Source organism: Uranotaenia lowii, chromosome 2 (genome assembly GCF_029784155.1).
Source record: "Uranotaenia lowii strain MFRU-FL chromosome 2, ASM2978415v1, whole genome shotgun sequence".
Classification (NCBI taxonomy): Eukaryota; Metazoa; Arthropoda; class Insecta; order Diptera; family Culicidae; genus Uranotaenia; species Uranotaenia lowii.
The window spans coordinates 351,354,358-351,378,718 of NC_073692.1; the positions used below are offsets into that span (position 1 = coordinate 351,354,358).

General features: G+C 39.6%; 2 protein-coding genes and 4 long non-coding RNA genes across 6 annotated transcripts; 2 read left to right on the plus strand and 4 right to left on the minus strand.

Moving 5' to 3' along the window:
• Positions 1-1,616: 1,616 nt before the first annotated feature.
• On the minus strand, positions 1,617-6,781 carry LOC129741769 (cleavage and polyadenylation specificity factor subunit 1). Its single transcript, XM_055733554.1, has 5 exons — positions 6,438-6,781; positions 5,835-6,375; positions 5,515-5,765; positions 5,268-5,449; positions 1,617-4,839 (listed from the first exon to the last, which is right to left on the minus strand). The coding sequence occupies exons 1-5, from the start codon at positions 6,604-6,606 to the stop codon at positions 1,699-1,701; spliced, it is 4,284 nt and encodes a 1,427-aa protein (XP_055589529.1). The 5' UTR covers positions 6,607-6,781; the 3' UTR covers positions 1,617-1,698.
• Positions 6,782-7,673: 892 nt separating this feature from the next.
• On the minus strand, positions 7,674-10,154 carry LOC129741773 (peptidyl-prolyl cis-trans isomerase Fkbp12). The gene is made up of 3 exons (XM_055733559.1): positions 9,936-10,154; positions 9,601-9,761; positions 7,674-8,915 (listed from the first exon to the last, which is right to left on the minus strand). The coding sequence occupies exons 1-3, from the start codon at positions 9,970-9,972 to the stop codon at positions 8,787-8,789; spliced, it is 327 nt and encodes a 108-aa protein (XP_055589534.1). The 5' UTR covers positions 9,973-10,154; the 3' UTR covers positions 7,674-8,786.
• Positions 10,155-12,529: 2,375 nt separating this feature from the next.
• Positions 12,530-18,185, plus strand: LOC129748464 (uncharacterized). Its single transcript, XR_008737735.1, has 4 exons — positions 12,530-12,894; positions 13,113-13,307; positions 13,477-13,650; positions 16,778-18,185. It is a non-coding gene; the product is annotated as an uncharacterized LOC129748464 (long non-coding RNA).
• LOC129748465 (uncharacterized) lies at positions 13,814-18,329 on the minus strand. Its single transcript, XR_008737736.1, has 5 exons — positions 17,055-18,329; positions 16,757-16,962; positions 14,808-14,891; positions 14,407-14,707; positions 13,814-14,337 (listed from the first exon to the last, which is right to left on the minus strand). It is a non-coding gene; the product is annotated as an uncharacterized LOC129748465 (long non-coding RNA).
• LOC129748466 (uncharacterized) lies at positions 14,051-16,229 on the plus strand. The gene is made up of 3 exons (XR_008737737.1): positions 14,051-15,985; positions 16,052-16,135; positions 16,202-16,229. It is a non-coding gene; the product is annotated as an uncharacterized LOC129748466 (long non-coding RNA).
• Positions 18,330-19,256: 927 nt separating the features above from the next.
• On the minus strand, positions 19,257-23,190 carry LOC129748467 (uncharacterized). The gene is made up of 3 exons (XR_008737738.1): positions 21,639-23,190; positions 19,735-20,606; positions 19,257-19,566 (listed from the first exon to the last, which is right to left on the minus strand). It is a non-coding gene; the product is annotated as an uncharacterized LOC129748467 (long non-coding RNA).
• Between the last annotated feature and the right edge of the window lie 1,171 nt (positions 23,191-24,361).

Here is a 24,361-nt window from a genome sequence, read left to right on the forward strand (position 1 = left end):
ACGGAAATTTTCAGTTTCTTGGCAATTCTTCGAACAGAGTTGTGTTCATTTGACAACAAAAGCTTAACACATTTCTTCTCGATTTGTAGATTCACTGTGCCTCTTCTGGTTTCGGATCTTGGCAAATCTTCAAGAGTATGGTGCTCTCCAAACTTCCTGATGATTTGATAAACCGCAGACTTCGATGGTGCTCTCCAAACTTCCTGATGGTTTGGTAAACCGCAGACTTCGAACGTTTCACAAGATTTGCAATATTTCTACACTATAGTCCATCTGGGCAGTACTTTAGAATTATAAAAATCACAGGTTTCTTTATCAATTCGTCCCATTTTACGAAATCCAGTCGCTTTCTCACAAAAAAAATATGCCAGTGCTTTGTCAACAAACTTTTATACACGATTGAACCAGTTTCATCAAATTTGGGTTAAACGTCAACTTTTTATCGTAACATCCAGGTGTCCGTTTTATAAAATGAACACTCCTTAATGTAAAGATCCCGAAGAATGGAGACTTGACAGAACTGTCGTGCACAGAGTATAGTAACTGGCGTACAATCCTCAAAGTTCTCTGCAAGTTGAACCTGAGCAGGATCCAGGAGAAGATCGACGGACGATCTCACAACGATACGAATATTACTGGAACAAATCATCGAATTCCAGGACTCTCTTCTGCTGATGTTTGTTGATTTCGAAAAAGCATTCGACAGACTAAACTACGAAAACATCTGGGCTACTCTTAAGCGACGAGGAGTCCCAGAAAAGCTAGCCCATCTCATCGAAGCACAGTACGATGCATTCTGTAGGCTTAGCGAATCTTCGTTATTTAAGGCACGAGAAAAAGAACGAAGTCCTTCGGCGTCCATAATTTTCGTTGGTCTACCACTGCCATGCTTGCGAGTAATTGTTGGGAATTTTAGGTTAACAGTGGAAGCCTCCACAATTACACACTCAAAATGTTGTACTGTATACTTTTTGCCGAGATTTTTGTGCAGTTTGTACAACGTTCTCACGAAACGCTTTTTTCGTTCAAAGGCATTTTGAGCAAAACTGGGCCAACATAAACAAAACCTAAAATACTGGCGAAAAGAGCAGAAGAAAAGCTAACACATACACACTCTCGTTTTTCTCTGAGCTCGTTTATGTTTGAATATTGGGGTCTCGAAAACATTCCAAAGTTTTTGTTGCCACCCGTTACATATTAAAAGAAAAATATATCAGTCACAGAGGGGTTAAAACTCACCTGGATTCCTGCATTTATAATAATTCTGCTTTCTTCTTCGACGTTGTCAAATGGTTCAGCAGCGAACATCCGCCTCCATTATTTTTAGTTCAGCGCACGTAGGGGTCGTCCATCGGCATCGTCAATACTTGAATGGTCAGGGGGCTCACGGGGTATCATCCGACTATCTTTTTCACAGTGGTTTGAAAACAATTATTGTTTCCCGATACTTTTGAAACGAACGAAGCAAAAATATTTAAACAACTACAAATGCACTCTTTACTTTAAGTTAACTCAGCTGCCGTTATTCTGTATTCTGAACTTACTGGTTTTCGAAAAAAAGCTTAAATTTCTAAAAAAAAATTGGTCAAGAAAGTCATCGAAAAAAACAGACCATAATCTATCAATACTTTATTTTTTTATTATACACAGTATAACATTCGTACGATGATTTACAACTTCCCCGTTAGCGAGCCGATCTTAAAAAGCTTGTGTCACATGTGATATCTCGATCAAGTCCGCACAGATTTCGTCGATCCGGGTTCCAATCTTTTTGGCAACCTCTGTCTTTTCATTAGCCGGTAGATTGAGGAAGCTCCACACCAGATCCCCATCTACAATGCAGCGGCTGGGATTAATCAGACCCTTCCGAACGCTCTTGATCGTTCGCCAGGACTTCGGATTCAACCCGCACAGATGAGGACTGTGTGTCATCAGCACGTTTTGCAACGTAAAGAGTCTACGGTAGGTTTTCTCCGGCAGTGGTTGAACGAAGCCGAATCCTCCGTCTAGGGTAGCGTAGAAGGTGGTTTGTTTGTAGTCGTAGTTGAGATTACGGCGCATCGAATCGACTTCGTGGAAATCGCACTGAACCCGGAACATGGTGTTTACGCGCTGCCCAAGGTGATAGTCGCATTTGCGGAGCAACCGTTGACCCCCGTATGATTCGCGGGACTCGGGCTGATACATGTAGATGATGATGTTACACTGTTCATCGGTAACCATGAAGCCTAGGTTGTAGTTATCGACTACGTATTCGATATTGTAAACGTTGAGCATCTGGTAGTCCCGTGAAACTAGGGAGAGTGTGCGGAATTCTTCTTGGAAGCGAAGAAGACTGACGGATTTGTAGACGTCAGCCACGAGAATGAGAGATTTGATGGAAATCAACTGGTGGACGTAGATGTTGGTGTCGATAAAGGCCACCCCGACCAGGTCGTCGTTTTTTAGTTGCCAAAGGTAAACTTTTTGACCTACGGAACCTACGAGTAGGCCAGAAACGTGAGTGATTGCCGAAACTGGGCCTTTCTGTTCCTTGATGATAACTTCTTTGAACTTGTAGCGGGTCAAAGGTTTTCCGGGTTCCGGTACGACTTCGATAATGTCGTATAGCAGAAGGCGTCCTCGCGAAGTGATATCTTCGCTGTAGTTGAAGTTCGTTCCGACGGCGATGTATTCCTTCAAACCCGATCGAGCTCCTTCGTACGACAGACTGACATTTTTCAAAGCAATCACCTGTTCCCATTCGTCAAGATTGATCGACGTTTCGGGAATAATTTCCCAGGCTGTCGGAGTAACTAGGACAACGGAATATTTGTGACTCATTGGGTAAAGGAAACGTTCACCCTTGTTTTCTTCCGTTAGTTCTTTGTCCTCTCCGTTGAATCTGTAGTATTTGTTGCAAACCTCTTCGGCGTCCATAACTACACAATAAACCTTGTTCTCTTTGTGGTAGACTATTTGTTTTGGAGAACTACGCAGCGGAATTTTACGAACTGGCCAAATGGAATCGTACGAAAGATATCCGGGGAATACAGCGATCTTCAACTCGTAACGTTCGTCAAAGTAAACGAACCCGTTAGGACAGTTGATGTTGTTGAACGAAGCGAATGCTTTCACAATGGTTTTGGCGTATAACTTATGGGATCGCAGCTCGCCTCTAGAGGTCAGAATCAGGAAGTAAGGTCTTTCTCCACAAACAGCTACACCACTGTAGCCGGAAACGTTCGAGAAATGTCGAATCATCGAAATGTTTTCGTACAAAATCTTAGTTGATCGCTCGTCCTGCTGTTCTCCTTCCTGATCCGTAGGGGCCGCTTGACGCTGGGATGGCTTGAATATGGGACCAGTTACACCACTTGGAATACGCTTGAAGCGTAGCTTCAGATGGCCTTTGGCGTAACGATACACGCGATAAACCAATAGATCATTTTCCAACCTTACGAAAAGCATCGGTCGACTTCCCTGATGTCCTAGACCAACCATCAAAATTTCCTTCGGCAGAAGATTGGCATTGAAACCATAGGGGCTCGTAAAGGTACCGGCAGATACATCGGCATCAACATTAGCTTGTCCCACCGGTAACGGTACGAATTCCATCGAATCAGACAGAACTTTGCTACCGTTACCGATATTCGTTGCAAGATACACGAGTTTTAGATCTGGCATGGAGTAGATCTCCAAGTTACCGTTATCTCTTACAGCGAACAACCAAAAAGTAGGTTTGACCGGTTGCATGAACTTTCGCCAGAAATCTGTATTCTTCTTTTTTGTCTCGATTGCTGCCATGTCGGCCATTGACGTCATCTTAAACGATCGGCCCTTTTCGCCATACAGTAAATCTTCCTCGTCTTCAATTTTCATATGCGGTTCCGGCTTCATATAACCGAAACCACTGCAATAGGATGATGGACCACCCTTGTTGATGTCCGAGAAGTCCTCATACTTGGTAGTGAACATACCGGACACATCTTTGTAGATGCTTACCGCGACTACGGCCGGGGTAGCGCTGATAGTATTTTTGTTAACAGCCAAACGAGGCGTTCCCTTACCCTCACGAAGTGCCAAGGTAATAACCTTACCCTCAGACGATCGCACACAAATGTAAGGATCCGCAATCGAAACGGCCGCCAGAGGACAGCCCAAATCAATCGGAATGTTCTGCAACAATCTCGTACCCTGCAGCAATCGAATAGACTTTGTCGTAACTTGAACGATAAAACGATTCCCTCCGATATTCCCAACGTGGATCGTCGGAACATTGGTAGCAAATCCCGTCTTTTCAATTTCATTGATCTCATCGCCTGTTTGCAAAACCATCGTCCCTGCTTCCTGTGAAAGTATCATGAACGAATGGGTTTCGTCACCCTTATCGCCTAAAACGGTCCAAACATCCAAACACCCAGACAAACCGAAACTTGTGATAACCTGTGGTTTGATCGAGTTCTGCAGCACACACAGAGCTCCGTTCTTCCCATGCCCACTGCTCGTTACCACCTCCAAGTCCAACCGATTCGGAACAAATTTCACGTCCGAATTCTCATCCTGCTCCTCCTCGACAGCCCTTTCCCCAATCGCCATATGCCCTATGGGACCGATGTTCAAAATACTGTCACAAACCTCGAAAATGTAGCTAGTCAGCTGGACCGAAGTCTTCTGACCGGTTCCGTACACCTCCAGCTCTTCCTCCTCCAGCCGCATCCGTTTCGGTTCCTTTTCCACCACCGGATCGTTATCGTCGATGGTGATCACCATGCTTTCGTCCTTTTCCTTGAACCGCAACAGCAGCGAGTTACCGAGCCGGGAACCGAGGAACAGGTACTCCTCCTCGACGACGCAAATCTGGAAAAGAGGTTCATGACTGACAATGAATCCTGATACCATCATCATCGAGCAGTAAATTTCGTGTGTCTCTCACGAAGCAAATGCACTAAGGTGCCTTTTTTTGTTACAAATATTTTTTTCTCTTTCGACAAAAATAGGGTAAGATCTCTAACTTGATGATGCAACGATCGATAACTGATAAATTTCAAAGAGATATTTACACACCTTTCTAGGACATATCAAAGTTGTACTGTGGTGAAATTCATTAGCATTTGCCTCAATGTACCTTAGTTGAAGTTTTAAAAACTATTATTCCTGACCCATATTATCCTTTAAAGTACTATGTTAACTTTTTTATAAATATGGTCGTTTTCATACTAAAATACGGACTCTTTTCTTAAAAGTTAACATATTCTTTTTAATAAAAGAAGCAAAAAAGTACTTACACAACTGGTCAACACACTGGCGGCCGCCTTGCTGAAATGGAAACTGCGCACACTTCTCATAGAATCGGCACACAGCGTCAGCACGTACAGCTCCCCTCCCTTGAGCGAAAGGACCATTTTCTCCGCCTCGATAAAGCAAACCTGGGCCGCATCCAGGCTCACCTTCACCCCATCCTGGGGTTCTGAAATGTGGAAATGTGTTTTGTTTGGAATGAAATCATTTTTTTTACTGGAGATTGAAACTCACTGAGTGGAAAATTGGTGCAATGATCAGCGGTACTATTCAAACTGACCCCGTACGGTGGCACACTCTGGTTCAAGTAGATCAGTGCATTGGCGCTCAGGATCAAACAACCGCCGATGGGTTTGCTGATGGCGATCGCCTGCAAACAATCGAACGGTAAACTGTTAACGGTCCAGATGACAGGATGGACTCGCTGTTGTATGTTCAGCGACAGGGCCACCATCATGCAGGTATCGGAACGGACCGCAATGCGTCTATTGGAAGAATTGAAGCATTTTAATTAATTTTGTTGTTGGTTCATTGAGTTTTAACCAGAAACGTACCCGGGAAAAGTTTTAACCGGTTCGTAAAGAATCAGCAGAGTCGGTTCGTAGTATCCGTGCAGGAACTGGATGTCGATAACATTATCGATTCGTTCCTCCGACTCCTTCAGCTCGATAATGTAGGACGCCAAAATGGGAGTCTTAGCAATAAGCTGGGTAGGGGCTTTTTTCATGGGCTTGACGTCCTGAACTTCGATTTCGTCCAGAGAACTATCCTTCCGGAAGGGCAACACCACCAGCTTTCGGCCGTAGATCAACATGACGGCACATCGGTTGTCCGGATCGACGCGAACGATGGGCGTATGATAGTGGCCGGTCCAGCCACCCTTAATATCATCCTCCTCGTAGCAATGCAGCGATAGCGTTTTCAGCTCGAAGTTGTCCGGATCGAATTGGACCACAGATAGCTTGGCGTCCTGAAAGCTGATAAGCAGGGCGTCCCGTTGGGACCCGGCCAGCGAAACCGACTGCAGGGACATAATGTTCCCGTACAAGGTGTACGAAGCCATACACTCCAGTTTCATGGTCGGGGGACGGATTGCTGCCGAGGTAAAAAGGAAATCAGGTTAAGTGATCCTTAAGCAAAAAAAAAATCAAACTCACTGCTGAATTTGTCCTTGGACGAGGAGTCGGCATCCGGAATCAGCCGGTACACCTTCAGGGTGTTGGCCCCTCCGGTGACCAGGGATTTTTCATTGTTGTTGAAGAAATGGCAGGTAACGCTGAACTCGACGGCCGACGCTTCGTGCGTTTGCTTACATATGGCGAACATTTCGCGGTGCCGGTTTGTATGCTAGCTTTGTCGTTTATTACTTTCGCAATTTGAATCACAATCTTAAATGTTCATTTCCCGAGAAAAAATCAATTTTTTATCAATAATTGCCGAGAATTTTTGACCGAAAAACACTCGCGGCCGGCGTTCTGTTTTCGATTGAGCGCGTTGACGTTTTTCGACGGCGATGTCTCAGCCAGGGATGCCAGCTTGATAAATTTTTACTCGTTTTAATTTTTTTTTTATTTTGACAATGGGCCAGCACAAAAACGCATAAAATACAGTTAAAACCTCTATAACTCGATCATTCTATTCATGAGTTTCGTAGAAAATTTTTAATGTTTTATTTTCTTTTTTCTTAAACTATACAATGTATGAATTGTAAATACAAAAACAAGGGTTTGGCTCTTTAAAACTTTCGGTATGAGTCGTTTCAAATAAACAAAGTAAAAAAAAATGTTTTCTTTTGTTTTTTTTTTTGAATAATGCAGCTTAAAATTACTCAAATTTTTATAAATGAATGTGATCCTTACATTATTAGTAATTTCCCTACAGGAAATAAAAATTAGTAGAGTTTGTTTTGATTAAGTCGTATGAACCACAAGACTTGTTTTGAGAAAATTGCTATTGAAGTTTTTATTATGTTACTGTCTATAGTTCATTGAAACAAAACGAGATGAAATTTTTTTCAATAAATACTATATAGGAAACAAAAGGAGTATGACATATGGCATAAAGGCCACGTCCAGACTCACTATTCTTTAGTAACGCGGCATTGCCTCGAACATCGTTTCTCTCTACCTCCAGAAAACTCAATCCCCTGTAAATTTTCTTTCGTAAGTTGATTTCTCAGATTTTTTTAAACAGTTTGCAGGTAGGAAGATGACTCAATCCACTTCATTTGCAGAAATCTCAATCCACGTAACCAGCAGAAGTCTTCAGGTTCAGGTTCAAGGATCTTCGGCCTATTTCTCAATAAACAAACCTATTATTAAAAAAAACCAACCGGCCTTGATTAGTGAAGTGATTGCTTTCGAAGACAAAAAAAACAGCTGAACACTACCGGGTTCAAGTTTTGATTACTGATTTTATTTTGAAGTTATTATTTGATTTGGATAATATACTGGATTATTGGGTAATGTGTTAAACCTTGTGTTATATGATCAGGGGGCTTTTGTATTTGATTGGGTGGTGTACGTCTAAAAATGTAGAAATTTTGAAAAAAAAAACACATTTCACGTCGTGGTTCTGCGCGGTTAGATGTTACATAATTTTATTTTATTTTCAAACTTCCACCGAGAAAACTCTTTAAAACTAGCTGTTGAACCGAGTTGTTTGAATCAATCAAGCACAAACCAAACCAACTACCTATCTCTCTATAGCAGAAAAACTTTCATTGCTACCGGAGCAAATGATTTCGATAACCTTTGTTTTAAGTTTTAATGTAGTTTTTTAAGCTTTCAACTCTAATTTTCTTTTGAAATACTGTTTCTCATAATGATTGTACTAAGAACACTACATAGGAGGAAGATGTGGTTTTCATGATTCACTAGTTTTTTTAAAACTTGTATCCAACTACCAAAGTTTGTCAAAAATGGAATTTTTCAGAATAGTGTGATTGGAAAAAACAGTCCATTCTAGTATAGTTTTGTTCTGTGGCGCGAGAAGAGCAAAAATGTAATAGTGTTCCAATATAAATGCATCGTTTGCTGATTTGTTTGTCTCCGGGCTCCATATAAATTGTCTCTCTCTCTCTGGGCCGGTAGAAATTCGGTTGGAAAGTCTATATCGATCGATAGAGTCTGTTGAAACGGGTGCTTTTTTTCTGTAGAAACCTATTCTAGAAACGTTTAAATCGATGAATAATAAAGTCCTCGTGTTCTGACCGAGGAGTGCTATTTCTTCAGATAACATTTCTAAAGCTACACAATTGTTCTTTTTTGTTTGCAAATGTGACATTAATATTATTTTACCGGAGGCGTAACCTGTTGCAGACCCGAATCGGAGGATTGCTTCTATATTTTCAACTGTTTTGTGGTTTTTGTTTCAGTAGTAATGTTGTTTCTGTTCCTATTTCCTAGTTGTTTGCCATATGTGTGTTGCTGTTATTTGGAGTTTTTTCTTCTTCTGTTGGTTGTTGTTGGTTAATGTGGGGGCAAAGAGCAGCTGGTGAAACCTTTTTATTCTACCCTCAAGAGTTCGACGTCGAAGTTCAGGGTAGCATTGGGTGGGATGACTCCCGGGTGTCCACGGGATCCGTAGGCATAGTCCGGCGAGCAAATCAACTTGGCGCGCTGTCCGACGGACATCTTTAAAAAGACAGAAAATACAAGACATCAAGAATAAGTTTCAAAACGTTAATCAACGGTAGCAAATTTTGAATAGGGCAAATGTGCCAAATGTAAACAAACTGAGCTATCAGCTGGGTAAAAAAGAACGTTCGAAGACCTACATTTTGATTGCAATAAGTTATTTAAAGGATATTTGGTTTTCGAGAAATGAAGGAAATAAAATAATATTTTTGCTGGGAGTTTATGGAGCTGTCAAACTTTGAACGCGTTTTTCTCGAATCAGCGATGTTGGCGCATTCGCCGTATTCAAAATTCGATACCGAAATGAATTTTATCACAAATCAAGGTCACAGAAAAAATAGGTAACGTTTTCCAATTGTCTTGGCATCAGAAATAAAGTTTCGCTTTTTCTTCTTAAGATGCCCATACGCCATAGAAGCCTAAGCACACCTCTTTCAAATTGTGACGTCACTCGTCCCCAACGACTTCATCGAGATGGAAAAGGATAGAAGTACCCGTTTCCTGGCAGAGACAGGAATCACCCCTCGTCGATATTTTCAATTTCTTTTCCCCCCTAAATCGATTTCGATCCAAGCAGAGGTTAATGTCCTTATTATCGCAATCCGATTGACTAAACCGTGCTTAATCACATTCCGAAAATAGATTTTCCCCAAACGAGGAGGGAAAATGTAATGATACCGACCTGAGCAACACCCTCATCCCAGCCGCGGATGACCTCTCCCTTGCCGATCTTGAAGGTGAACGGCTTGCCCCGTTTACGGGACGAGTCGAATTCCTTTCCATTTTCCAGGGTTCCGACATAGTGGACCACGGCAGTCTGGCCAGTCTTGGGGTAGGTTGAGCCTGCAAAGCGAAAATTAACATTAAAACATCAGTCCAAATTGCCCACTCACGACACCGAACCATTTCTTCCGGAAATCGGAAAGAAAGCACACTATATCCGCTTCAAGAGCAGGTGATGGCACTTGGAAACAGAAGCTAGGGAACACTTAAAAATTCAAATTAAACAATACTTACAGTCGCCCTCAGCAATAGTAATAACCTGAACGCCCATTATGATTGTTGGTTTTGAATTCACTGACAAAATCACACCGGTTTAAAAGAATTCCGCGATGTTTATCGGCTGGGAAAATGGATTTTTCTCGGACTTACACGCCTTCTGGGAAAAGCAAAATGCCGGAGCCGCGAAACGAGAGTGCTTTGCTTGCTAAACGAAGAACGACAGACAGCGAGCGAGCGAGCGGCTGCTGCAGTAGCAAATTCAGATAGTGCGCTCTCTTTTTGCATCCTGCTGTTTCGTTCCCGCGGTTGATCGACAAAATCCGTTAATTCATCCAACAGGGTGAGTCCTATTTAGGCGCTTAACATTCTGGTTAGACAAAACTATAGACACTATAAGCCCGTTCAACAGCCAATTGAAATCGGTTTCAATCGATTTCGATTGGTAAATTGTTGTTCACTCAGCCAATGTTGTGATCGAAACTAATCCAATTGACGTTCAATGAAGCCAATCGGAATCGATCGAAACCAATCGAAATCGATCAAGCTCGAGAGCAGGATTCGTTTCTATCGGTTTCTATCGCACTAACACAAATGCAGTTGTTTACTGTCAAAAAACAGCTGATTCGGTTTGTTTTTTAATTTTCAAGTTTGAAAGTGATGTCATTCGGTGCGGTGTCCTCTGTCGTGTACTGAGTCGGTGGTGCTGTGCCATGCTAAGTCGGTGTCGGTGGTGCTGTGCTGGTCGGTGCTGCTGTGTCAGCCATGCTGTGTCGGTGGTGCTGTGCTTTGGTGTGAAAGTCGTACTCTGCCAGGTGTTTTTTTTTTCAATTCTAGCGGAAACGCATCGGGAATCGAAAAATTAATTGAAAATAAAATTAAAGACCATTACGATTTTGCTTTTTTTTATTTAAGAAAATCAATCCCGATACCTCATACCTGTTAGCTGAAAAAGAAAATGACAATAAACACAGCGCGTTAGTATTAGGCTGATGTCATGCTGAAGCAACTAGCAACGCGACCTACAACGCAACGTTCACACGACTAACCAGCTCTCATTTGATCTCCATGGAAATCGCGCAGACCTGTCATACTGGTCGCTTTGTATAGCGCGACCAATCTGATGCCAATGTGTTTTGTAGCGCGACTAGTAGGAAATCCAATAGGAATATTGTTTTTTCTCGATTTGAAGCAGTGATTCCGGGTTTTAAGCACAATAGTACGAAGATCTGTCCGAACTTGTGATAATAAACTAAAAAATATCTTAATCGGCGAGAAAATTTTAATCGGCGAGAATCAGCCTTAGGCTGATGTCATGCTGAAGCAACTAGCAACGCAACGCAACGCAACGTTCCAATAAGATTGCGTTGCATTGCATTGGTATGTCATGCTGGCGCGACCTGTCACTTTGAAATTCCCTACAAATCATCACTTCTCTACATCTGATAATGCTTTGAATCGTCTCCTTTCTTTCCGGAGCCATCAAAAACTCATCAAATCACGACCCGGATTGCAAGAATGCCGAAATTTGAACCGACAAAATTCCTTGTTTTTTTGCCGGAACTAAGAATTCATGAAAATTTTCTCGCCGATTAAGATAGTTTTTAGTTTATTATCACAAGTTCGGACAGATCTTCGTACTATTGTGCTTAAAACCCGGAATCACTGCTTCAAATCGAGAAAAAACAATGTTCCTATTGGATTTCCTACTAGTCGCGCTACTAAACACATTGGCATCAGATTGGTCGCGCTACACAAAGCAACCAGTATGACAGGTCTGCGCGATTTCCATGGAGATCAAATGAGAGCTGGTTAGTCGTGTGAACGTTGCGTTGTAGGTCGCGTTGCTAGTTGCTTCAGCATGACATCAGCCTTAGTGTCTGGCTGTTCATTCAGCAGCCTGATAGAAATCGATCGAAGTCGATTGGAAAAACAGCTGATCAACTGTCAATCCATTTCAATTGATTCCGATTGACTTCTGTTGAACACACCTTATAATTTCATATATAGTCTGGCAAAGAGAATGACGGGAGCCAATCGAACTGTCATTCGCGGGAGCCAATCGAGCAAACTTTCTAAATATTGGAAAATCATGGTTGAAGTATTGTAATTCACTAAGCTTTTTTGGCTTTTTAGTGACATTAACAAAAGTTTTATAGCAGAATTTTCACTAATTTTTTCACCTAAACATCATAATATATTTTTAAAAGGGATTTCGCGTTCAACTGACAAACATAGCAGGAAATTTAAGAATCTGAGAAACTATTTTTTATTTTGCAACTGGAGAGAGCTATGAAGAGCTTAAACATTTTCATAGAATGCTCGATTGGCTCCGCGCGAATGACAGTTCGATTGGCTCCCGTCATTCTCTTTGCCAGACTATATGAAATTATAGTGTCTGTAGACAAAACTCATCAATTCATTAATCTGATCAAAGAAACTGCTGTTATTTATGTGATATTAATTCTATTAAACGAGAGGAAAAGAATAAAATTTTATGTGTTTTTTTTAAAATAAATTGGATTATACATCTTTAGAGCAAACGCACCAATAAGTGAGTATACGCGGCCCGGTTTTGCTCATTTCAGCGGACCGGTTTTGGGATACACACTCTTTTGCGCACCGGCCCTGTCAGGAAGGTTTGCTCAATCGGGCCGATTGCAAAACAGACATGGCGGCACTCGAATTCTAGCGGTTAGAATTCGGTTCGTTTTCGGCTCGATTTCCATCCGCCTGCTCGATTGCTCGAAAACAGACGATATTTTTCGCAGTGCTGCGATGAGCAAAACGAAACACGAGCAGTTTTCAATCGCAGCAATCCGGGTGCGGGTTTTGTTTTGGTGCGTTATTGTTGTGAAATGTGTTGTGGAATTTGGTCGCAGTTCGGTTTCTGCTTTTTCCGTTGTTCCTGTTCAGAAATGCTTTGAGCGCCGTATAGAAGAAGCCATTGTCCGGCGATAATTTAATAATATGTAAGGTATGTTTAGATTGATTGAATTCCAATGGCGTGTTCGTAAATTGATTGTTTTGGGTGATGTCAAATCACTTTCCAATGTTTTGCATACGATTGTTTATAATTTACGAACGCCAGCATCGATAAAAAATCGCTTCGATAAAAAAAAAACAATTTACGAACACGCCATAAATAATCAAGTTTTGTTTATATAATTCTCTAATCCATTATCGTCCCCATAGAAAATATCGGACCATGCGAACAAAGCTTCCAAGGAAATGTCAACACGGTACGGGCGCTGGTGGAATGTCATCCTGAACATCGTATTATGATCCGGATCCGGATCCCAGACACGCTCAGAGGTGGTGGCTTCACTTTTAGATCACTTATAATTAGTTTTTGCCGTGGTACCTCATAGTGAAAAGCAATTGCTTAAGGTAAGTAGCGTTGTCACAATTATTTACTATTTTCTTATTAAACTGATCTTTTTCAAGATTTAAATTTTAATTCTTGTGGATTCACTCTAGATTCAATTTTCGAAAATGTTTGATTGATTGAATTGTAAATAATCAAGTATTATTTATATTATTTTCTAACGAATTATAGAAAACATCGACCCATTGCAAACAAAGCTTCCAAGGAAATGTACACACGGTATGGGCTCTGGTGGAATTTCATCCCGGACATCGTACCCCGATCCGGATCTCGGCTCAGAAGTGGAGCCTTAACTTGGATTACTTTTAATCAGTTACGGTGTGATACTTCAAAGGGGAAAGCAAGGTGAGTACTGTTGTCACAATTCTTTACTATTTGCTAATTAAACTGATCATTTTCAAGATTTAAGTTTTGATTCTTGTGGATCAAAACTAGATTCAAATTTCGAAAATGTCTGATTGCTTGAATTCTACAAACCAAAAAAAAATTCAAATTAATCGTGACAGAACCGCTGAGACTTCATTTTTTTTTTAATATTTTTTTAAAATTATCTAATTTTAAATCGTACAACACCTATACGTATTTGGTCAAGAATTAAATTTAACTTAATCCTAATTTCACAGCACTTGTGAATCGCCTACAGCGTAGCGATACATACGAGTTTTAAATAGAAATTTCAATTAGTTAGTTTTCTCGACTGAATAAAAACTGCTCGAATTCGATAATATGTGTTAGTAGATGACGATCCTTTGATTAGTACTGTGCAGATTTTTCTTATTAGGAAAATTGAAATCTTCAGAAGCAGGTCCGAATGTTTTAAGAACCATTCTACTATGACTTGATCGGATTTCGGAAGATTGAGATATCATGTAGATAAAAAAAAAAACGATCATCTGTTTAGCTACCATCTCGACGCCAGCAACAGGACGGCTGCCACTCCCGGTATCAGATGCATTCCTAATTCCTACTTTAATCTCTCCTGCGTTTATTGAGCCACCCGTTATAGTAGAACGGCAGTTAGACAAACACATTCTGAAACGTACATACAAAAAAGTTATTAGATAATCAACATTCTCCATATAGCTATTTATAAATTGTTACCCTGGAACTGATGTCCCTTTGCAAGCACGGGGTCTTGATGCACCATCTCGATCATTGACACGTTCAATGATAAAAAACAGGGCAAGTATGAATAATTTCTATTCCGGTTCAATTAAAGAACCAGAGCTTGCATGATGGTTTTGTATCCAACTCACATTGCAGCACATGCCCATGTATTCAGGACTCGTGTAGAGTACAATTCACTTCAATATGTTAGTGTCACCTTCTACTGCCAGGGCTGATAAGGTTTCTAGTGTCAAGCCGTGAACCGTCAGTTTAGATCCGAACGCCCAGCATGGACCTTTAAAGGAAAAAAAACAGATTAAAGCTAAGCACTTCCGAACCATTCAATGAATGTTGAAATTTCCGACTCTTCAGGAGCTGCCAATAACAAAACTCACCTGTGTTTTTTTTGTTTGTCCTACTGCATATGTAGCTGTTCCATTTAGTTCGCAGACAGCGATTTCAATTTTAAATCAGAAGAACTATTGAAGTTTTATTAAAAATATAATAAAACGATTGATAAAAGGATAATGGTTCAAAAAATAAGCGTGTCATACGAATATCGCCTACACATATGCAACGTTAAGTTTCATCAAACTGCTTTAAAACATTAAAAACCTATGATTGCATATGAGTAGGCGATTTTTGCAATACATTGTCGTGAATGCAACTATATCGGTATCGGTATAATTTTGAATACGGCGAATGCGCCAACTGTAAACAGGTCCAGATAATCACCTAAATGCGTTAAACTCTTTATTTTACATCCGAAAATATGATCTCCTTTTAATTTTTCTTATTTTAGTGATGTTAAGTTTAATTTTTTAAATAAGGCGAATAGCTTTTTTTTATGAGTGTGTAATCCCACAGTTTCTTCGCTCATTTACCCTTAAAATTTCGTCGCGAACAAAAGGGCCAATAGTTATTTCGAGATAGAAAAAGGGCATAGAAGTTTTTGAAATTTGTTTTCCAGGACGAGGAGATGCACAAATCAGAATTTATAAGATCGTTGAATGTGCTAATGTTTTAATGTGATCATTTGGACCCGCTTTCAAGCCGAAATTTGCTTGAATATTGCTTCTTTAATAAGTGATCCAAAAGGCGAACAGCCATTCTGCAATTCAAAAGGGCGCTCCAATTTGGCGAATGAACAAAATGAGAGCACCAGTCTGTGGTAAAAGGGCCCACAATTATATTTATTAATTTTTTTAAGTAATTAGTACGGAAAAGCTATATTGATCGATGATGAAATTAAATCAATTTGAAGGCTAAATATGAAATTGATTTTATTTTCTGAAACTTGGAATGCGTTTTTCTCAAAACAAAGGTCTTGGCGCATTCGTCGTATTCAAAAATCAATACCGATATATTGCCCGACATTGCACACACGCTAACTTTTGGCTACCCCTTAAAGGCGTAATATTGACCCGTTATTGAGAACCTCCACGATCTGTCAAATAACGGGTCATTATATCGGATCAATATTACCCCTTATTTCGAAAAGCTCGATTCCTTTCAAAAGGGGTAGTTTTAGATGCGTTACATCCAAAGTGATTGATTTGGCACGATGAGAGAGGTTGTGGTGATTTGTTGATAATTTAAATTGTATTATTTCCAGAATTTTTATTCATTTTCATTTTAGCAGCACAGCAAAGTTCCGGACTCCGGACGAACCAGAAGAAAACCAGAAGGATTCAACATGAACGGCAGTGGACTAACATTGGTGGTAAGTTTTGTGGTTTTTGTATTCTATATTTAAAATCTCATCTTTTGTTTATTAATTTTGTTTCAGGATTCAACTTATAGCGAGGAAACGGAGGAGATGAAAACCAAATCAGTGAATTTTTTTTTTAACAAAGTTTATCCAATCCATGAAATAATTGGAAGTTAAATAAACAAAATGAAAAACAACATTTAGTTTCAATTTTTCGTTCAGAAAACATATTTCCTATAAGTAGCTCCTGAAATTTCCAGCAGACAAAAGCGTTTCAAATAAGGGGTAATTTTGATCCGCTACAAGCGTTATCAAGCTGAGTACCCCTTAAAGGGTACAGTGGCTTTATCCTTAAAAAGGAGTTCTCCCAGTCTTATCGAATAACGGGTCAAAAGTATTCGTTAAGGGGTAGCCAAAAGTTAGCGTGCATTTTAAAGCGCCTTTAATTATACAGCCTATATGACATGAACCTTTAAACCTACTTGCCTAACCAACCTTTAAAGTAGGTTATAATATAACCTACTTTAAAGGTTGGTTAGGCAAGTATACTATTTTAGGCTTCAAAAAATATAAATTTTACTGCAAATTTAATTTTTATTTCATCAGTAACTTTCACATCACAGTTTAACTCACCTATAAGACTCTCTTTTCCAGGCCTGCGTCCCGCTTTCAATGAGTTGCAACAGCATACTTTGTCCCAGTTCCAGAAAGCTTTGGAACGACTGTTGGAGATTCAATGTTCGGCAACATTGACCAATTGTGCCCTAATATCACCATCAAGGAATGTTCCCACGGTAGGGAAATTTGGACCATTTAGACGATAACAGCATTCGCCGCCACTTAAAGTAAATTAAAAAAAAAATGGATTGGATGTTTTTTTACCCAATATAAATACCTACAACAGGGGGAAAAATAACAAAATTTCACTCACCTGAAAAAATGCGGTATTCCTGAATCATCGTCTGAGTCATCGGAGTCGTTTTTAAACTTGTTAATCCAATTCCGGAATTGTCTTACTCTGAACGCCAGCCCCCATGGTTTCCGGTAGCCCCATCAATGGTCGATTTCGCATCGTACCGCATCCGAATCCGTATATTGGCCGGGAGGGCGGCCAGCTTTGTGATCGTTGACCAAACACTAACATTTTTCTTCGCGGTGAACGATTACAAATCGACGAACCCGAGCAACATTTTATTTTTTGTGTTCCAAAATCGCGACCGATGAAAACAAAACATAATAAAATGCACTCAAAAACGAAGCGCATTGTAAAATTACCAAATCTCAGGGTAAAATGAACAACATTCATCACACATAAATCATAAATGTCGAAATTATTTTGAAAATGCTAGATTTAAGAAAAAACGGAAAAATTATATTAGATAGTAGAATGTATGATTTTGAAGAACAACTATGAGTAGGTAGTCCAGATAACTGATTTCGGGCATTTAAAAGTAGGCACATGGTATATTTTAATAGAACCCCTATGTAAAATTAGTATAGGTTGTCAGAGAGGCTGACCACAAAGAGTAATGAGGTTTTAGAAGAACAGCATTGTGCATTTTATGTTCTGTTGATGAGTAGACTTTTTTTTATCAAGGAAGTTAAACTGCCATTCTTCCCTAACAGATGAGTAGACAATATCAATCAAGCTATTTAAGCTAGATTTATTATTAGTTTGGGCTAGGCTTCTTATTGTATATTGATAGATGATATTAACTAATATCATATTTTTCTTTTCCTTTTTTTCTCTTTTTTCCTTTTTCTTTTTAGTATTTCTTTTCATGTCACCTTCTGTTGATGACGAATGAGCTTCGAATTAGGTAAACTCGAACAACCCTCAAGCCATCTCCTCACAACATTGGTCCTCGAAGCCCAGACAGGAAAAATCGCCCGAAATCGGCCCGATTTTTGTCCGTACATCTGCTCGATCGGTCCGAAATCGTATAAGAAATCGGGCCGAATTTAGTAGAAAATCGTGCGAAAATGAAACACTTTTTCGGGCGACGATAAGTTTTTTCAACCAGTTCGAGCAGATCAAATGTCAAAACAAGCGGACCGTTTTCCAACCAAATCTGAACGGTTTTCGAACCGTTTCTGGGCCGATTGCCATCGTCCATCCGAAAAAAAGGACCGATTTCGGGCCGAAACCGAACGGTTTTTCGAACCGTTTCTGGGCCTATTGCCATAGCGTCCATCCGAAAAAACGGCCCGATTTCCGACCGAAACCGAATGATTTTTCGAACCGTTTCCGGGCCGATTGCCAAGCGTCCACCCGAAAAAAAGAATCGATTTCGGACCGAAACCGAACGGTTTTTTGAGCCGTTTCTGGACCGATTAGCATGGTTGCCATTCATTTAGGTTTTTCGGTTTGTTTACAAAAAGCTAGAGACTTTTATTTCATTTGTTTTTTATTTTTCCCTTTTTTTATTCTAATTTATTTTTTGTTACCTCTTCTGCTACAAGACATTGCGATGTCTGGCGCAAGCTTCTTCTTGTTAAGCAATTCGTCCATTTTCAGGTGTTGATTAAATCCTTGGGATGACAACCACATCATGCGAAATCCATCTTCGGGGTACAATGTTGTGAAGAGATGGCTTGAAGGTTGTTCGAGTTTTCCAAACTTGACGCGAATTCGCCATCATCAGAAGGCAACATGAAAAGAAATACAAAAAGACAAGAGAAAAAAGGAAAAGCAAAATAGGATGTTAGTTCATATCATCTATCAATATATAATAAGAAGCCTATATACACACTATTAATTTTTTGGTGTAAATTTATGTCAAATTGGATGCACAAAATTGAAGCATCACTTTTGACATAAAATTACACCAGAGAAAACAGAAGCGCTTGAAGCCACAAATTTTCAAGCATCAATTTATTGGCGTATTTGACCTAATATTACATTAATGATGATGTAAATTTAAATCAGATTTGATGCACAAAAGGGAAACATAGTTTTTGACATAAAATAAGATCGTCTCAGACACAAAATTGCGTCGTACAAGTTTTTAATGAAATGAACTTTCGAAACAAAACTATTAGAAGCATACATTTCTTTTAGTTCAAATTCTTTTATTTTCTTAACAGCTTATCCGCTAACAGACATGCTTAACGGTGCGGTTTCTACCTTCTGTGAATCCGGTGATTCATGTTCACCGGTGGCTGGAAGGGCATGTGGTCCGGCGCTTCATGACGGTTTTCTGGTCGTTAGCTCAAACCGATGCGTCACGAAGATTCATTTCCCTAAAATACCTTGACCAAAGCTCTATTTGTTGCTCTTATTACGGCATTATTGGACACCATTACGAATATCGGTTCCCTGACCAGAACTGATCAGTGAGGATTTTTTCCTAAACTGGTCCAACTGCTGTGAAGGCAGCTCCAACTGTCGCTAAATTATCACATGTCAATGTATTTTTTGACTTCGGAGTGCATAATGGAATCTGGAATAGTTAAGAAATAAAATTTGTATACCGTTAAATCGAAATTTTATAACACTAGTCTTCTAAACTTATTCAATTTATGCAAGATCGTTATTATATTTATATTACGAGAATTAAAGAAAAACAAACAATTGATTCCAGTTAAAGACTGCCAACAAAAAAACTTACCAGCTTAATTTGTAACAACAGATGTAGAAAGCCGATTGCTCGTCTTATAGCAGTTTATTCGGTGCGGCGTATTCTGTGATCTGCCCCTGGCCAAACGATGACCTTGTCCGAGTCCATGATAGTATTCAGACTATGTGCTATCGTGCGTGAGTACCGTACAATCTTGAACTCCGTACGAATGGTTTCCTAAATGAGAGTTTCTACGCCGCGGTAGCTTCTTCCAAAATCAGAACCTCAGTCTTACGCAGTCTTAGGCACGGGCTAGACAGATCAGCTGCCGCTGTCCCACCGATAGATTTTTACCACCCTCCGTTATCTGGTGATTGATACTTGTAGAACAGATAAGGTCCTGGTTAATCGCAATCACAGAGTGTGTAGTCCAAGTTGCGAATTTTCATGTCTATCGATGACAATCCACCGGCCGACTCGATAATTCGGAACAAAGCCAACGTTAAGCTAGACGCCGGTTTTTGTGTTATTGGCACAAACAACAAGACGCTCGGTTGTTGTTTCACGCTGCCCCTGGACCTGTAGAATAGACGCGTGCGGCCACCTTCTCAATCTGCATCGATCTGCGACGAAAGCATCCACCAAGTTAGGGTACGCGATCTCCGCTTAGGTTACTCGCATCCCATCCCAGCCGACACCACGGGAGGTTAAGATATAAGTTGTGAAAAGGAGGTGATATGACCACTATGGGTCTCTTGTTGCACATTATCCACTATTCGTCAACCAAAGTGGACAAAGCTCGTGATAATTTCCAGTTGCAGTTCTTATCTTTAACAAAATAAATGTTGTCCACTTGATCGCCATTTGAATTTCACTAGGTAATTGAATTTATTATCCCCATTGCATCCATGTAAAAAGGTGTGCTAGAACAGAAATAAGAAATTTAAACAATAAAATGTCATGTTACAAGCTCTTTATTTGGTATCGTATATAAAGATAAAAGTTCTTTTCAAATGCTAAGTATGAAAAAATAAAAAAATTACTTCATGAATGGATTTTATTTATTGGCATGGTATTTGCGTGCGGAATATAATAAAATTCCAATACAACTACAACTTCTCAAAATCAGAGAAACAGCCAGCATTGTTCATACAAGAGAAAAGATAGGGGGAAATTATCTGCTAAATAACTTGAAAAATATATTTCTGTTAATATTGGCTCACATTCTTATTCAAAGAGTAACATTATAACGATAAAAAAATGGAAAAAAATCAATTGTAAAGATGTTCATGGAGTAAAAGAAATCATTTTATGTTATTTTTTTTACTAAAACCAAAAATGTTGTCTATGGTCGGGCACAATGCTTTACTTAATCAAAGTTTGTGCCAATGACACAAAACATATGAAAAGACTCGAATCACTTTCTCAGGTCTTGTGGCTACGGGTTTTTAAAAAAAATCCATGAATTCTGTCATACAAAAGTTTTAGACAAACTGGAACGAAACTATTGTAGAAATTTGTTTCATCAAAACAGTATTTTTGAATACCTACTAGGACTACAATATTCTCGTGATTAATTCCTTTTTTCCTAATATTTTCTTGACCGCTCGTAGACAACTGACATTATTTTTGTTTTTTCTTAATGTTCTTCACTTATGTTATCTTTTATGAACTGCAGTCTAAAGATAATAAATCTTCAAGTGCAATTTACCTTCAAAATTTCGATAAAAACTAATAAAAATGCAAGTGGAAATTTAAGGCGAACTTCTCCTTAATGCTAGTATTTTTTTTTTCAACTTTCATCCGTTTGGATGATGCATTCATGTAAGGGTTTAGAGTAGCGAAGCCGATTTCAACAACCGTTACAAATCTATACCGGACTAAACTATGAATGATTGGCTCATCGTTATTATTATTATTGTAATTGTAGAATTATGTGCAGAAAGTATAATTACCATCCAGTTGTCGAAGCGTATCTATTTGGTGAGGAAAAATTTTCTCAACAGAAACGACCTTGAGATATCGCTCGCTACTCCAGCTACGGTCAAAAACCAGTCATGTTAAACTTGCGATGCTACTACAGTCAGTCACGTTGCAAGGAAATCTGAAAGAAAATGTCTATTAGCAAAATCTTACAAAATCAGAATATGAAAACATACTTCGAAAAATGAATTAATCCGTTCGTTGATAAACACAGTTTTTGCCACGATCTCGTGAACTGATGACAGAGCTCTCTGATAGAAGGGTGCATAATCTCCGGAGGTTCTGGATTACATAGAAACTCTGGTACAACAAAATGTCGGACTGGTACAGAACTGGTACGAAATGGTATTGATTCCAAATGCCTTTTGATTATGCCTACTGGACGGTTTTACGGAATTAAGTCCACTTTTCGCTGCGCTGTTAGGTCCGGCTGGAGCTGTTGATTGTGTGGTTTCTGCTGGTATGGTGAATTCGGACAAGTTTAGGATTCCCTAGTTTTATTCGGTTTTTTTCCATTCAAATTTTTAAACTGGAACCACCTGAAACTATCAGTGCCACTGAAACGGAAAGCGCAAGCAACCACTGGATGAAATTTTGACTGCGCGAGCACAAAACAAAACAACACTCGAACCAAAACAACAAAAAAGGAACGACCAAAATAAAACCACAATTTTGACGTTTCTCTTTTCGATGCCGGGAAACTATGTGCACTAGATTTTTTTCATTCGGTAATTTGAGTTATTTGACACGTAATTTAAAGAAAAATTGTTTTTGACTTGTAAGATTACAGTGAAGGTTTAGATAAAATGTGAATGTGTTAACCAAACTGGATGTTTTAAACTTTATGGTTCGTATAATTTTATTAGTTGGAGCTGTGTGTGAGTGCTTGTGTTGTTTCAATTGGAAGTGATGTAGAATTATATCTTTCCAAGATTATGGCACAAAAATTTTATGTCTTTAAGCATTTCTGGCACGTTTAAATTTATAAAATTTTTGGTGTGAGATCAGGAAATGCACAATGCTGTTCTTCTTAAACCTCATCACTTATTGTAGTCAGCCTCTCTGACAAACTCAGTTTAATAAGCAAATAGTAAATAGTGGTGACAACGGTACTCACCTTGCTTTCCACTTTGAACTATCACACCGAAAACCGATTAAAAGTAATCCAAGTGAAGCCACCTCTGAGCGTATCCGGGATCCGGATCCGGATACGATGTCCAGGATGACATTCCACCAGAACCCGTACCGTGTGGACATTTCCTTGGAAGCTTTGTTTGCATGGGTCGATGTTTCTATGGGGGCGATTATGGGTTAGAAAATTATATAAATAAAACTTGATTATTTTAAACTTAATCAATCAAACATTGTCGAAATTTGAATCGAGATTGGATGACAAAGATCAGTTTAATAAAGCAAATAGTAAATAATTGTGACAACGACACTCACCTTGCTTTCCACTTTGAAGTTTCACACCAAAAACTAATTGAAAGTAATCCAAGTGATGCCACCTCTGAGTGGGTCCGGGATCCGGATCCGTTGTCCGGTATGACATTCCACCAAAGCCCGTACACCCGGGACAATTTGATGTTTTCTTTGGGGACGAATAATGAGTTAGAAAATTTTAATAAATAAAACTTGATTGTTTAAAATTCAATCAATCTAAACATACCTTGCTTATTATTAAATGAATAGCGCTCAAAGCATTTCTGAACAGCAACGGAAAAGGCAGAAACAGAACTGCGACCAAATTCCACAACACAATTCACAACAATCACGTACCTGGATTGCTGCGATTGAAAACTGCTCGTGTTTCGTTTTGTTCATCTCAGCACTGCGAAAAATATCGTCTGTTTTCGAGCAATCGAGCAGGCGGATGGAAATCGAGCCGAAAACCGACCGAATTCTAGCCGCTAGAATTCGAGTGCCGCCATGTCTGTTTTGCAATCGGCCCGATTGAGCAAACGTTCCTGACAGGGAGATGGTTTCGCATGATGTTGTTGTCATCCCGAAGACTTTATCAACCCCTGAAAACAGACGAATCGCTGAAAAAATAAGCTTGTATTGTATTTAATATAAGCTATGATTTAAAGTATAAATTAGAAGAAAAAAAAAACCAGAAAAATAAAAGAAAAACAAATGAAATAATTTCTAGCTTTTTGTTCAAAACCGAAAAACCTGAATGAATGGCAACCATGGTAATCGGCCCAGAAACGGTTTGAAAAACCGTTTGGTTTCGGTCCGAAATCGGTCCTTTCTTTCGGATGTACGCCATCGCAATCGGTTCGGAAACGGCTCGAAAAATCATTCGGTTTCGGTCCGAAATCGGCCCGTTTTTTCGGATGGACACCATGGCAATCGGCCCGGAAACGGTTCGAAAAATCGTTCGGTTTCGGTCCGAAATCGGTCCTTTATTTCGGAGGGACGATGGCAATCGGCCCAAAAACGGTTCGAAAACCGTTCAGATTCGGTTGGAAAACGGTCCGCTTGTTTTGACATTTGATCTGCTCGAACTGGTTGAGAAAACTTATCGTCGTCCGAAAAAGTGTTTCATTTTCGCGCGATTTTCTACTAAAGTCGGCCCGATTTCTTATACGATTTCGGACCGATCGAGCAGATGTACGGACAAAAATCGGGCCGATTTCGGGCGATTTTTCCTGACTGGGGGGCGGTAGCATAATTATTTTTAAATTTAGCA

What these genes read in the sequence shown, in the direction of transcription:
- LOC129741773 (XM_055733559.1), bottom strand. Translation starts at nt 9,972, where the DNA reads ATGGGCGTTCAGGTTATTACTATTGCTGAGGGCGACT. An exon ending in TACTATTGCTGAGGGCGACT is followed by an intron (nt 9,762 to 9,935) that starts GTAAGTATTGTT and finishes TTCGCTTTGCAG; the next exon opens with GCTCAACCTACCCCAAGACT. An exon ending in GGGATGAGGGTGTTGCTCAG is followed by an intron (nt 8,916 to 9,600) that starts GTCGGTATCATT and finishes GTCTTTTTAAAG; the next exon opens with ATGTCCGTCGGACAGCGCGC.
- LOC129741769 (XM_055733554.1), bottom strand. Translation starts at nt 6,606, where the DNA reads ATGTTCGCCATATGTAAGCAAACGCACGAAGCGTCGGCCGTCGAGTTC. An exon ending in GTCCAAGGACAAATTCAGCA is followed by an intron (nt 6,376 to 6,437) that starts GTGAGTTTGATT and finishes TTACCTCGGCAG; the next exon opens with CAATCCGTCCCCCGACCATG. An exon ending in CCAGTGTGTTGACCAGTTGT is followed by an intron (nt 4,840 to 5,267) that starts GTAAGTACTTTT and finishes CCTCTTTTCCAG; the next exon opens with ATTTGCGTCGTCGAGGAGGA.